The following is a 13,623-nucleotide window of genomic DNA, read 5'->3' as shown; positions in this document are numbered from 1 at the left end:
TGCTGTCAACAGGTGTGAGTGGTGGCTACCGGCCCCGATCTCCCCTCAGGGCTTCTCCACCTCCCCCTGCTCCTAAGGGGTGATTGGTGCTGGCAGCTGCCACTTGCACCCGCTGCCGGTGCTGGCCCTGCTTGCACCCGCAGCAGGCGCCAGAGCTGCAACTTGCACCTGCTGCCGACGCCAGGCATGATCACTCGGCTCCATCAGCGAGTGCGAGCAGTGGGCTGCTGGTCCCAATCACCCCTGGGGACTTACCCATCTCCCCCTGCTCCTAAGGAGCTATCGGGGCATCAGCCGCTGCTCACATCTGCTGACGGCACTGGTCCCACTCGCACCTGTTGCATTGTCCCCAGTTGCTCTGCACCGTCAGCAGGTGCAAGCGAGGCTGGCGCTGTTAGTGCCTTGGAACAGCACGAGCAGGGCTGCCAACAGACAGGACCAGGGACCACGGCAGGAGGGGCCAGGCTGGGGCACAGAGGATAGGTCAAGACCTGCCCCTGTGCCCACTGCAGCCTCGTGGCCCACAGTTCATTTCAAGGTGCATGAATTTGTGCACTGTGCCCTTAGTAGTTTTTATATTTTTTTCTTCCAGGTTTGAGATTTTTAGATAACTTTTTCTTTTAATAAAGCTAATTGATTTTTAAAATTAATATTTGTTTTCCACTTTGTAAGTGCTTGTATGAAAGAAATCTTTTAAGTGGCTAGTTAATTTATGCAGATACTCGAGAAGAAAATCAGGTTGGTTTTACCAATATCTGTTAATCATCTGTCTGTGCAGTACTAGTTACTATTCAAGGATATATGAACGTGTGTAGTTAGTGTTATCACTGCCAGAGATAGAAATTTCCTCTATATTCAAAAACAAACAGTGCATAAATTAATATCTAAACTAACAGTTAAGAATTTGCAATATTTATTCAACAAGTTTTACTGAGCACCCATAGTAGGTGCTATGCTGGGCATAGTAGAGTATACTCATGAAAAGTTACAATAGTTTTTTCCCAAGACAGCTTTTATATGATAGAGAGTATCATTACTTTTGTTTTATAAGAAACTGAGGCTCCAGGAGACTTAAGTAAAATAGCCAAAGATCATGCAGCTAAAATGACAGAATTGGGATTCCAACCCAGGTCTTCTGAACTCAGAGCCTAAATGAGATACATTTCTGTCTAGTTTCTAAGCAATATACTGTCTTTACCCTTGATGGGTAGCCAGACAATGGCAATATGGTGTGTGATTTGTGTAGAGGCATAAAGGTAAAATAAGGACACAGCAGAGAAGCGCCACACACCATAGCTGAGGAATGAGAGAGAGTGAGCTTCCAAGAGGAGACCTGAAGGACTAAAGTGTTCCATGTAGAGGGTCAGTATTTGATGAAGGACAATTTGACAATGAGAAATAGAAAGATTGGATTATAGCTAAGTGACACAGGAAATGAGGAACATTTAGATTGGACAAATAAGCAGAGGGCAGATGACACAAAAAGCTAGTTCAGGAAATCAGCAAACTTTTTACCTAGAGCAGAGGTCAGCAAACTTTTCTTATAAAGGGCCAGATCATAAATATTTTAGACTTTTTCAAGCCATATAATCTTTATTGCATCAATTGAAATAAGCCTTTTTAATATGAAAGCAGCTATAGACAGTACATAAAGGAATGAGCATGGCTGTGTTTCAGTAAAAGTTTATTTGCAAACAGGTCTGACCATAGTTTAGTGACTCCTGGTCTGGTGGCTGAAAAACTAGTTAGAAGACTGTTGTAATATTACAAACAAAAAAATGATGGTTGCCTGAGCTAGATTCATAGCATGAGAAAAACTGTGTTGAGGCATAGCTGCTTGTTCACTTCTACAGCAACAGCCATAGCTGCAGAATGAGAGAGTTAGCTTCACCTGACAGGTGAATTACAAGTGATCAAAGTATTTGTTGAGTGAATGAGGTGGAATCTACAGACTGGTGTATACCTTGAATATCCATACTAATAAAAGGGTAATATGCTAATTAGACTGAACAACTTCCGGATATCCTTTTGGACAAAGCCATGGTGACGGGGCCAAGGCAGAGGCAGTTTGGGGCAATCAGGCCAGCAGGGGAGTGCAGTTAATGGGATCAGGCCAGCAGGGCAGAGCAGTTAGGGGGATTAGGCCAACAGGGCAGAGCAGTTAAGGGGATCAGACCAGCAGGGGAGAGCAGTTAGGGGGATCAGGCCAGCAGGGGAGAGCAGTTAGGGGGATCAGGCCGGCAGGCAGGTGAGCAGTTAGGAGCCAACGGTTCCAGATTGCAAGAGGAATGTCCGACTGCTGGTTTAGGCCCGGTCCCTGTAGCATCAAGCCTAAACCCGTTTGGAGAGGGTGCAGGCTGGGCTGAGGGGAACCACCACCACCACCACCGCCACCCCCTACACACACACACACACACACACACACACACACACACACACACACGTGCACAAATTTTGTGCACTGGGCCACTAGTATAATAATAATGGATTCATTTATTTGGAAGAGAATATTTTAATTTCAAATTAATTTGTACCATAAAAATGGATGGCTTCAAGCACAGTGTTACCAAGCCAAAATAAAATCCAGTATCATCTATTTGTGTACTTTTATCACCATGTGGATTTGGCGGGGGAGATGGGTTTATAATAATGCTATCTATCTATCTATCCATATATATCTATATCTATCTATATATATATATATATATATAGATATAGATATAGATATAGATAGATATATATATATATATATAATTGATTTTTTACAGAGAGGAAGGGAGAGGGATAGAGAGTTAGAAACATCGATGAGAGAGAAACATCGATCAGCTGCCTCCAGCACACCCCCTACTGAGTATATGCCTGCAACCAAAGTACATGTCCTTGACCAGAATCAAACCTGGGACCCTTGAGTCCGCAGGCTGGCACTCTAGCCGCTGAACCAAACCGGTTAGGGCTGTAATAATACTTTTTAAATATTATTACATATGACTTTTGTTGTCATCATTGGTTTATAGATGGCATTGTATTTGCAAAAGCTCAACTTTATATATCTATTCTTTTTTCTAGTCCCTGTGTTCCCAAGAGAATTATATTATTGACAAAAGGTGAGGAAATTTTTTAACATTTGTTTTGGTAACAATCTGACTGATGCTAATAGAAATAAAAATGTCTTATTAAAATGCCAACAGAATCCAAGATGAGGATGCCAGTAGTACCCAGCAGAGACGCCAGATATTTAGGTATTGTAAGCATGCTTTCATACAGTATTGAAAAATAAAGCATTTTTTTCTTTTTGTTTTTATCTCTATTCACTTTTCAAAGTTTTATTTCTAAATTACAGAGTTAATAAAGATGCTTCAGGGAGATCAACCAATAGCCATCAAAGCAGCACTGAGAATGAGCTGAAGTACTCTGAGCCACGGCCCTGGAGCAGCACAGATTCAGACAGCTCTCTCCGCAACTTCAAACCCGCTGTAACCAAAGCCAGCAGCTTCAGTGGAATTTCCGTCCTGACAAGGGGTGATAGTTCTGGAAGCAGCAAAAGCATAAGTAGGCTTTCGAAAGCAGGTATAAATATCTGTCTAGAACTGTGCAGTCAAAATATTAGTTTCCCTAATGTTGTCTGAGTTCTTTATGTTTCATACGGTTTATATAACTATCCTAAAATATAAAATTCCTATCAGCAGTGCATTGAGCACTTTCAAAGAACTTAAAAGATAATGTTTATTGACATTAAGATTCATTCTCTATTGTAACATAAATTTAATCATGTTGGTTCAATGAAATGTCATCTCTTAAACGTTTGAGTACCCAGAGGTGGTTGGAAATTCTTCATTGCTTATAGTTGGAAGGGGATGGTTTCTCACATAGGATTATTTAACAGTGATTACATTTTCAGCTAATACTAACAATTATTGATTGGATTTTTTACGATAAAGTTCTTCATTTGACAGTCAAAAATGAATAGAATTGCTGAGAAGTTTTTGAGAAACTTGAAACTAAAAAAAATTAATATGATGTAATTGTCATGAATGAGTGGAAATTTTAATAACATCCTCATTCTTTTAGCTTCTTTGCATTTAGAGCACATAACATTTAGGCTCATAACATATTCTCTTTACACTTTTACGAACTGGCTTCAATACTACGAGAGCTCTCAGGATCCTTGTAGATCAGTGATGGCGAACCTTTTGAGCTCAGTGTGTCAGCATTTTGAAAAACCCTAACTTAACTCTGGTGCCGTGTCACATATAGAAATTTTTTGATATTTGCAACCATAGTAAAACAAAGATGTATATTTTTGATATTTATTTTATATATTTAAATGCCATTTAAGAAAGAAAAATCAACCAAAAAAATGAGTTCGCGTGTCACCTCTGACACGCGTGTCATAGGTTAGCCATCACTATTTTAGATCCTTATTTTTATCCCAAAATAAGCATGAACAGCAGCAGAAGTGGCTCCCTCTCTTTAGCCTATTTGGGTCAATCCAAACATTTGGTGTTGTACAGATAACAATTGAAGGGAGAGGTGTGTATTTGAAAGTGACAGTATTTTTTTAATCCCTGACCATAGTCAATGCTTTAAATATTAATGCTTGCGGATTGCACTTGTCACATTTTTAACTTACATTGTAGCTATTAAAAATGTCTTGGTGTGTATGATAAAATATTGCTAAAAATAGGTAAGTTTTATGAATATAAGAAATACGCATATGTACCAAATATGCATTTATTTGAAAAATGTCCACAAAGTCTTCATAACAGAAAAAACTACTTATGTATCATGAGAACATCATTCAGACACTGCCAAATTAAAACATTTTAAGAACATATACTATTTATTTCTTATCCGTGTTATTTTAAGAGATAAAAAGAAATATTATTTAACTCAATAGGAAAAAATATATTTTATATAGTTCTGGTCAATAGTCATTTTGGCACAAATTAAAATAGAAGTCCTTTAGAGGGAATCTGTATTGTGTACTCATATTTGTTTATTTTATTTATTAAAGATTAATTCTCCATCCCAGAGTAAACCATTTTTCAAAACTTGATTAACTGTATACATTATCAAAATCTTTTTTTTTCTTTTTTTATTTATTCATCTTTGGCTATTATACTGAAAGTCAGTGACATTTTCTATCTCAGTGTAATAGAAAATGAAATCAATTGGAGGCATAAAACAGTTAAAAATAAATAAATTATCAATTTAATAAGTGCAGTGATAAATAAATTTTAGCTAATGCTAATATAAGTAATTGGATATTTTTCATGCAATCTTTGCCCTTTGATATAAAAAATTGAGAGATGACTTTACATTATAGGAAAATGCTGTAATTATGAGCTGAAAATGAAAGTCTTAATGAAACTTGACAAGTTTTCTCTTGATAGAGAATTTATCTTTTATTTTTAATTCCTACACTACTAATCTTTCTGTGTTCTTATAGATAAGGGGTTTCTGGTGTAAGAGGCTTTGGGCATTTGGCTGTGCTAAGTTCTTTTCCCTTTGGGAAAATTATAATCTGTATATTCCTAGATGTTAATTTGAAAGGTAAAATGTATAAAACTTCATTGTCTTGGGTAATGTGTTTTTTGTGACTGTCTGTAGCTGGTATTATAAACATGCTATAGTTGCATGCTTTAGCCATATTTTCTCTAACAACTTGAATGATCAGTTTGCCATATTAAACTTGTTCATTGCGGGGAGGGAAAGCAAAATTGTACAGTAAATCAAAAATAACCAATGCTTTTATGTGGTAACTACATGTTATGCAATGTGAATTTTATTGTTACATATTTAAAACCTGCGTTTTTGTATGAGGTTTAAAAAATCCATATTTTTCATTACTCCTCCCTAGGTTCTGAGTCTTCTGGTAGTGTAGGGTCATCTACGGGCTCTCTTTCTCACATCCAGCAGCCTCTTCCAGGTACAGCTCTCAGCCAGTCTTCTCATGGCGCACCTGTCATCTATCCAACTGTCAGCACTCATAGTTCTCTTTCCTTTGATGGCGGCCTAAATGGGCAAGTCGCATCTCCTAGCACTAGCTTCTTTTTGCTTCCCTTGGAAGCGGCAGGCATACCACCTGGCAGTATTCTGATCAACCCACAAACAGGTTGGTATCCCAAAAAAAGGTGTTTATTTCAGTTGAGATATCAGGAGTTATCTGAAAATTAAAGAATACATGTTAAATCTGATGTCTGTAAATGTGTCGTTAGCTATTTACTTGTCATGCGTAATTAACACTTTTCCTAGAATAAAATTTTTCCTTTAATAAAAACACTTATGCTAGAAATATGTTAAAGGACATATTTATATCAGAAAGTATTTTTTTCATTATGACATCATCTTTTATGCCAAATAATGGCCTAACTGTAACTAAAAACAACTCATTTTCTAGAAATGAGACAACCACCTTTGAAAGAGTCTTATTTGATTAAACTTTGATAGAAAGAGTTTTAGTTGATTAAAGCTTTATTCTGGGAAAATAGTATGCATTGCATGAAAAAGAAGTTAGAATGAAATGGAAAGAACATGTAAGTAATAGTCCTTCGGAATATGCTCATTGTTTTCTGCTGAGGAAAAGCTAAAGGAAATCTTCTTAGTATAAGAAAATAGGTAGTCACTATGAATTAATATTGACAACACATATTCTTTGCAATTAGAAAATGATTTGCATATACCGATCATTTACTGTGTGTCATATACTGTATTAAGTGCTTTAAATACATTAGTTATAATCCTTATGACAACCTAGTTTGGTAGGTTAAATTCTCATTTACAGATAGGGAAACAACCTCTGAGAGATACAGTTATAATACATTTCATTATGTCCATTGTCAAAAATGGCGTATGTAGAAAAAATGTGATCTTTTAAAAGATCACAGGAAGTCTTGGTCTCTCTTCAAAACAACATAGCCCAGTTATTTGGTAAAATAATGAAAACCTACAGCATTTGATAACCTTCCTTAAAAACTGGTCACATCAAGATGGTAGTAGTCAAGCAAGGTAGTTACAGGTGAGAGTGTCAGGGCCGCTGAATGTTCCTTTTGTTTGTTGTAGAGAAAGCCATGGCTTTGAATTCATTGCTTTCAGATTTCATTTGTATCTATTTTTTTGTTTTTTAAGATAAAAGTATTCAAACATCTGTTCCTATACAAGAATTGAATTAAATAACTGACTCTTTAGAAATTCAGGTTTTGCTTAATAAGTTATCTTCTTAGTCTTCAGGTTTATTAAATTATTAAATTTCCTATTTCCTGGTGCAGGATGTAAGATGATTTAATATTTCACTATTCCCTATTCTTTTTCATTCAAAACACATCAGTTAATATATTTTTGGTAACATGATTGATTGTATTGAGTAGAGAATAACAAAGTAAGGAACTAGTCAATCTGAAATTAAATTGTATTCTTAATTTTAAATGAGTTCAAAAGTGACTTCTTTGCTTATTTTCAAAATGAACAATCAGCAAATATCCAGCATGACTTGTTTTTAGTTATTTATAACCAGCACATAAATTGTCAGGAAACTGATAAAAATAATTTGACTTTGGAGGACTTTTCCCACTTGATAGCAATGGCACAGTGGATTCTTCTCTTCCAAATATTATTATATGTCATAGATTTTTTAAAAGTAGGGACTTATCATGGAAGAAACGATGTTTTGAAGGCAATGTAAGAAACTATTATTCAAACTTCTCTTCTGTATTATTCCCATACTAAATGGGTATCATAGTCAGTGGTCAATTTATTTCATAGTCTTTTTTAAAAAAATATAATCTAGTGTATAGTGAGGAAAAATACTAATCTTTGAATCTATATGTGTATTGAAAAAGTCTGAAAGAAGGTATCCAAATTGTTAATGATAAGATTATGGGGATTTATTTTCTTTTTTATCTCTCTTTGTTGGTTATTTTCCCACAATAAAAATATTAGAAAAAGTTGTTTAGAATATGTGTAGAGAAAGAGTAAAATTTACTCAGTTACATAAAATATCCCTCTGATAGTAAGCACTGAAAATAAGCCTCAGAATCAATATTTAAGCTCTCTTTAGTTTTCTCTCTTAGCTATCAATAAATCTCACTGAAATTAAAAAAGATTATTTTAGAAAATAATTTAAAATTTAAAAATTATTTACCATTTTTAACAAGTTAGAAACTACAAAATAAGGATACTGCCATCAAGTCTATGTTTAAAATTTGATGATGTCAACCATTTAAATTTTCATTCAGTTTTAATTTAATTAGTTAAATATACACAATGTGGCCTGTAAATTAGCTATTTCCCACCACCTAATCAAGGCTAATTAATAATGTTCTAGTATCCCAAAGTCAAGCATTTTGTTCTTGAAACTGAAATGTATTGCAGCACTAAAGCACCACAATCTTGTAACTAGAGCAAGATGTATCCAGAAGCCAGAGGCTTTCGGAAAATAATGTGTATTATAAAATAAACTTGAGAAATTCTGGAGTAGCAGCCTTACAGTAAAACACTGCAGAAACTTTGGAATATTTACTCTAAGTGTGGAAAAACTATTAATAGCTTCATATAAGGTCAGACTTTGCCTCCTAAGCTAGGAAAATCTTTTGGTTTTCAAAAACTTGAGGCTTTGGAATTGTTACTAAAGATTGTAGACATGTACTGTAAATTGCTACTAGAATGACCTATTTTCAAGTTCTGTTGTAAATGAGTTGTTTTTTTTTCTCCTCTTTAAATTTTTTAGGTCAGCCCTTCATAAACCCAGATGGGAGTCCAGTTGTGTATAATCCTCCTATGACTCAACAGCCCATTAGAACCCAAGTGCCTGGACCTGCACAGCCACCTCTGCCACCCCCACCACCTCAACAACAACCAGCTAATCACATTTTCTCACAGGTGCACATATCCACGATTACATAATGCTAAGTTCACCCGCCTTTGCATATTTGGGACTAAATTCACTAATTATAATTGAGATAGCCCATGTAAGTACCTCTTAGAACTTTAATATTTTCCACCAGTGATGTCCCACTCACTACTGGTAGGAAGGCAGGTTAACTTCAAGGGCTTTTCAGCTAATAAATACGGAATATATATGGGGGGAAAGGGAATTTTGTATGTCATGAGCCTCTGGTAAGTATTTTATCCCTATTTCATAACAGCAAGAAATGGACACGAGGTATAAAAATAAAACTAAGATTGTTCATTATCCCAGTGAGGAAAGTGTGTTGTTTTAAAATTCAACAGATCAGCAGTTTGAAGAAACTGAGTTGAATTGCTCAAGTTCTGCACTAAAAATTTCATTAAAGAGAAAATGCAGAGTAATTTCTTGTGAAAGAAGTATGGCGATAAACTTGAACTAGAGAATTTTCATTAGTTTTGCTCACAAATTATGTCATTTGTATTGTAGGAATGAAGAATGTACAGCAATTTGATAAAGTTATCAAATATTTTGAAGGACTGAAAATAGTTGTTCTTCTGGCAATTAACACTCCCAATACTGGGCAAGGCAGTTTATCTAAAGTAAATGGACATCACGGTTTCTGATGCATTCCTAAGACTATAAATATGAATTCATATATGTAGAGGAAATTGCCTGAAACTATTTCCAAAGACTCCCATAGTCACTTCCCAACCTGTTTGATTATATATACCCAGTTACATATTAAACTGCTTAAAACTCCCTCCCTATTCTTCTCTGCCTTAGCTTAATTCAACTTGATCCTAAAGTGTTTTTCTTTCATTTTACTATCATGTGGTGGTTTTTGTAGCACTGTGTATTTCACTAGGAGCTTTATAGGACTGATTTTCATTTTATTTAATTAAGTTAAAATAATGTTAGTCTGGTAGCTTCAAAAAATATTAAGGATTTATCTATGGTTATATGCCTCTTAAAAATAACTTGGAAGACATATATAAAATTTAAGACAAAAAAAAGTTGTTTAAAAAAATAACTTTGATTTAGTTATGAGACTATTGTAAATGAAGGTGTCGTAGACCATTTAGTTTAGAAATAAATACCTTAATGGATTATAATTTGAAATTTTAGGGTATGCATCAAATTTCATGGCTCTTTTTCCTTGCATTCTTCATAATTCATCATCAGTTATAAAAATAGAGAATGGATGAACAGATGATACTCAGTAGCTATCGTTTGCACACTGAGATAATCATCAATGGAATTTCAAATAACCACACAAAAGAATGCGGTGATTTCCAAAGCCTGCAGATGGGCTACATTTCTTGTAACCAATCACTTTAAATGGGTGTTGTTTTGCAGCCAGATACATTTTAAATAGGAAAAGGAGGTGCTGAGGCTTTCTTTTTTTTCAGTGGTATCAAAATTTTACTTTGGCCCAGCCGGCGTGGCTCAGTGGTTGAGCATTGACCTGGGAACCAGGAGGTCACAGTTTGATTCCCATCAGGTCAGGGCACATGCCTGAATTACAAACTCGATCCCCAGTGGGGAGCATGCAGGAGGCAGCCGATCAATGATTCTTTCTCATCATTGATGTTTCTATTTCTCTCTCCCTTTCCCTTACTCTCTGAAATCAATAAAAATATATTTAGGGCGAAAATGCCCAGCCAGTGTGGTTCAGTGGTTGGGCGTCAACCTGGGAACCAAGAGGTCACTGGTTTAATTACTGGTCAGGGCACATGCCTGGGTTCCGGGCTCTATTCCCACAGAGAGCAGCCTGTTTCTCTCTATCCCTGCCCCTTCCTTTCTCTAAATAATAATAATAATAATAATAATAAAAACATTAAAAATCTTTTTTTTTACTTTAATCAGCCAGTTTCCTTAACCCACATTTTTCTCATTACCACTTGACACTCCGGTAGACATTAATACATACCCTTGGTGCTCATAGTGCTCTTTCATTTATCCCAGAGCAGGCTAAAGCTTGTCTTTCAATAGGCACCTACATAGTAGGTCAAGTTGTCTGGAAGAAAGTTATATCTTAATGATTGTCTACCTTAACAACACATTCAATACCCTGTATTTGGAACTTCTAAAGCTACACCTCATTTAGTGTGATAGGTGCTGTCATCCATGAGGAAGCTTGCTCATTTCTAGTTGAGAAGTTAGTGAAGAAACAGTAGGTACTTCAAAGATCTTTCAGCTTTTACCTTATTTAGTACTTTTTAATTCTAGATTTTCTTATAAGGTTCTAAGCTAATATAAGCCTTTCATATTTTTAGAAACTCTTGGGTTGATATTATGGTAAAAATGCAACTCATTTATACAGCTTAATTGTCATAAGAATTGCTTCTTTTTTAGATTATTCCCTAATACCGTTGGTTTCTTTTGCAATTTTGAAGTATTCTTTTTAGAAATATTCCAGAGGGAGATTGATATATATACATTTTGACCAAAAGTAAGAGTTTTTATTAGTTAAAATTGCCTGGGTTCCTCCATTGCTTGCTAACATGACTGACTACAGGTCACTTAACTCACCTTAGCCTGATTGCCCACATATAAAATGGATTATGATTATAATAATATTTAAGCCAATATGTATTTACCCCCTTTGTAATAAACTATGTAAATATAAGACTGGAAATCTAAATCAGATGTCAATGTTAGCTTATAGATGACCAGCTATATTCCATAAAATTTAGGAATGATTAAAGTTTTTTTTATTTTTTAAAACACCTATTTATTGAGTGCCTTTGGGAAACTTTTCCCCTGAAATGCAAGCGTGTTTCAGTAGTGAAAAACATTGCAAGAACTAGTTTTCTCAGCTTTTTGTTTGTTTTGTTTTGTTAATCCTCACCCGAGGATATTTTTTCCATTGGTTTTTAGAGGGGGGGGGGGGGGGGAATTGATTGGTTGCTTCCTTCAAGCAATGGGTTTAGGGAATAAACCTGCTACCCAGGTACGTGCCCTTGACCAGGAATCAAACCCGAGCCACTCCAGCCAGGGCAGCTACTGCTTTTAATAAAAATTTTTACTTACAAGAAAAGTATGTTTATCTTCCATATATAAAAGAGATGTGTTTGTGTGTCTGCATGTGCCTGTATGTATGTGTGTGTTGTTTCTTTAGGCTGTTGTTCTTAATGGTACCTCTAATACATTTTTCTTTAAAATTTTTTAAAAATTTATGCACTTTGGTTCCAAAAGAGTACCTCATTGTGCCATATCAAATAAAAGCAGTAGCTGGCATAGATGTTATGTAAGTTATTACTGTCTGATAACAAAATAAGTGAAGTTTTTATTTTATTATTTAGTGTTATATAACTAAATAGAGCAGCCCCTTCATCAAATCAGGAAGGAAGGAAAAGTGGTTTTGTTTTGATTGACCTAAACCAGGGGTCTTGGTTAGATAATAGGATTTAAAGTACCTGTTTCAGTGAATCTAATCTTTTTATGACAAAGTTTTTCTAATTGTGTATTAAATTTAAGCATAGGTATATTCTCAAAAATTTTACTATGTAGAGTTTCCTCATTTAGCATTGTTTTTGTTGTTTCCTACATTGTTGTGTTGAAGATGACTTTATAAATCTAGTTTAAGCTATTGCCTTGGCTCTTATGACTTTCCATTTTTTGCAATTCTTCTAATATTTTATTCTGACATTAACGTTGTTTGCCAACCCGTTATTCCTTAGCCTGTTTGTCTTCTGCAGTCCTCTTCACAGCCTATTTCGTACTCTCCAGCTCATTACCCATCCCCACTCCTGCCAATCTCACCCATCCACCAATACTCTGTGGTACTATTTCTGTATTCACCTCTTGCATTGTTTTTGTGGATGGATGTGTGATGAAGGCTCGTGAATGTGATTAAAGTCAGGGATACATATATACTGAAAAGTATTTCTATCCTGTATTAGAGAGAAATTCATTTTCTTTCATAAAATATTTGTTATATTTGCTTATTGCAGTGATTGTATAATCCCTAATCTTTTCCTTCCTTTCATAATGAAATAATTTTCATGTAGACAATTCTAGTCCTAACATGTTTTCACTACTTTTCTCATTGAGGTCAGTGCAGCTCTCTGCAATTCTGGGATGGCAGCTTTCATCTGGAGATAGGCTTTCTAGTCTATCCCCAAAGCCATAGGCCCAGTATACTTACTTCCAGTTACTAGGGTGAATTGAAACTTAAAACTTCGAGAGACATCCTCCTAAGTAAATTTCTAAGAAGATCTCTAGATATTTAATCTGTGACTATAAAGTAATGGTACTTCCTTTAATCCCAAGTATGCCCCCAAGTTATACCACCCGTAGGGCTCCGTTGCACCACTGCTGTGTGTTTTCTGTGTGACCTGTAGTTAGTAACCATGTGAAACAGTGATATACAGTACTTCTTGCATAGTGCCTAACATGACATATTCGGTAAATATCAGTTTTCTTCCCTTAAAATGAATCTCCCTAATAACATTCTTTCCCTATCACATTTTAAAAATGCTTTCCAAGTAAAGTACTAGCTATAACTTAAAATCACTCTACACTTTTTAGAAATGTTTTGTTTTATTTGGGGTAGTTTTGTTTAGAGCTGGAGGCAAGCTTATTTACCAGCCTTGGCTCTTAATGATTTTCAAAAATCACTTCCAGGCTGAAAAAGTGAAATTTTGCCAGCATTTTCAAGATTGACAACATTAAAAGGAATAACATAAAAGCCTCAAAATGTTTTGAAAAATGGC

The 13,623-nt window shown here is 35.4% G+C and overlaps 1 protein-coding gene across 17 annotated transcripts in view; it reads left to right on the top strand.

The window, feature by feature from the left end:
- R3HDM1 (R3H domain containing 1) overlaps window positions 1-13,623 on the top strand; it is a 185,841-nt gene that overhangs the window by 103,151 nt on the left and 69,067 nt on the right. For 11 of the 17 annotated variants that reach the window (XM_059704578.1, XM_059704579.1, XM_059704586.1 and 8 more), the window contains 5 exons: window positions 3,067-3,104; window positions 3,189-3,239; window positions 3,341-3,567; window positions 5,861-6,115; window positions 8,726-8,877. In XM_059704578.1, coding sequence (XP_059560561.1) covers window positions 3,067-3,104; window positions 3,189-3,239; window positions 3,341-3,567; window positions 5,861-6,115; window positions 8,726-8,877 — 723 coding nt within the window. The remainder of the gene's footprint in view (window positions 1-3,066; window positions 3,105-3,188; window positions 3,240-3,340; window positions 3,568-5,860; window positions 6,116-8,725; window positions 8,878-13,623) is intronic. The other 6 variants (XM_059704584.1, XM_059704589.1, XM_059704582.1 and 3 more) reach the window with 5 other exon arrangements.

Source organism: Myotis daubentonii, chromosome 7, assembly GCF_963259705.1.
Source record: "Myotis daubentonii chromosome 7, mMyoDau2.1, whole genome shotgun sequence".
NCBI classification, from domain to species: Eukaryota; Metazoa; Chordata; class Mammalia; order Chiroptera; family Vespertilionidae; genus Myotis; species Myotis daubentonii.
Note: the sequence above shows the minus strand (reverse complement) of the source record. Positions and strands in the feature narration are given on the sequence as shown.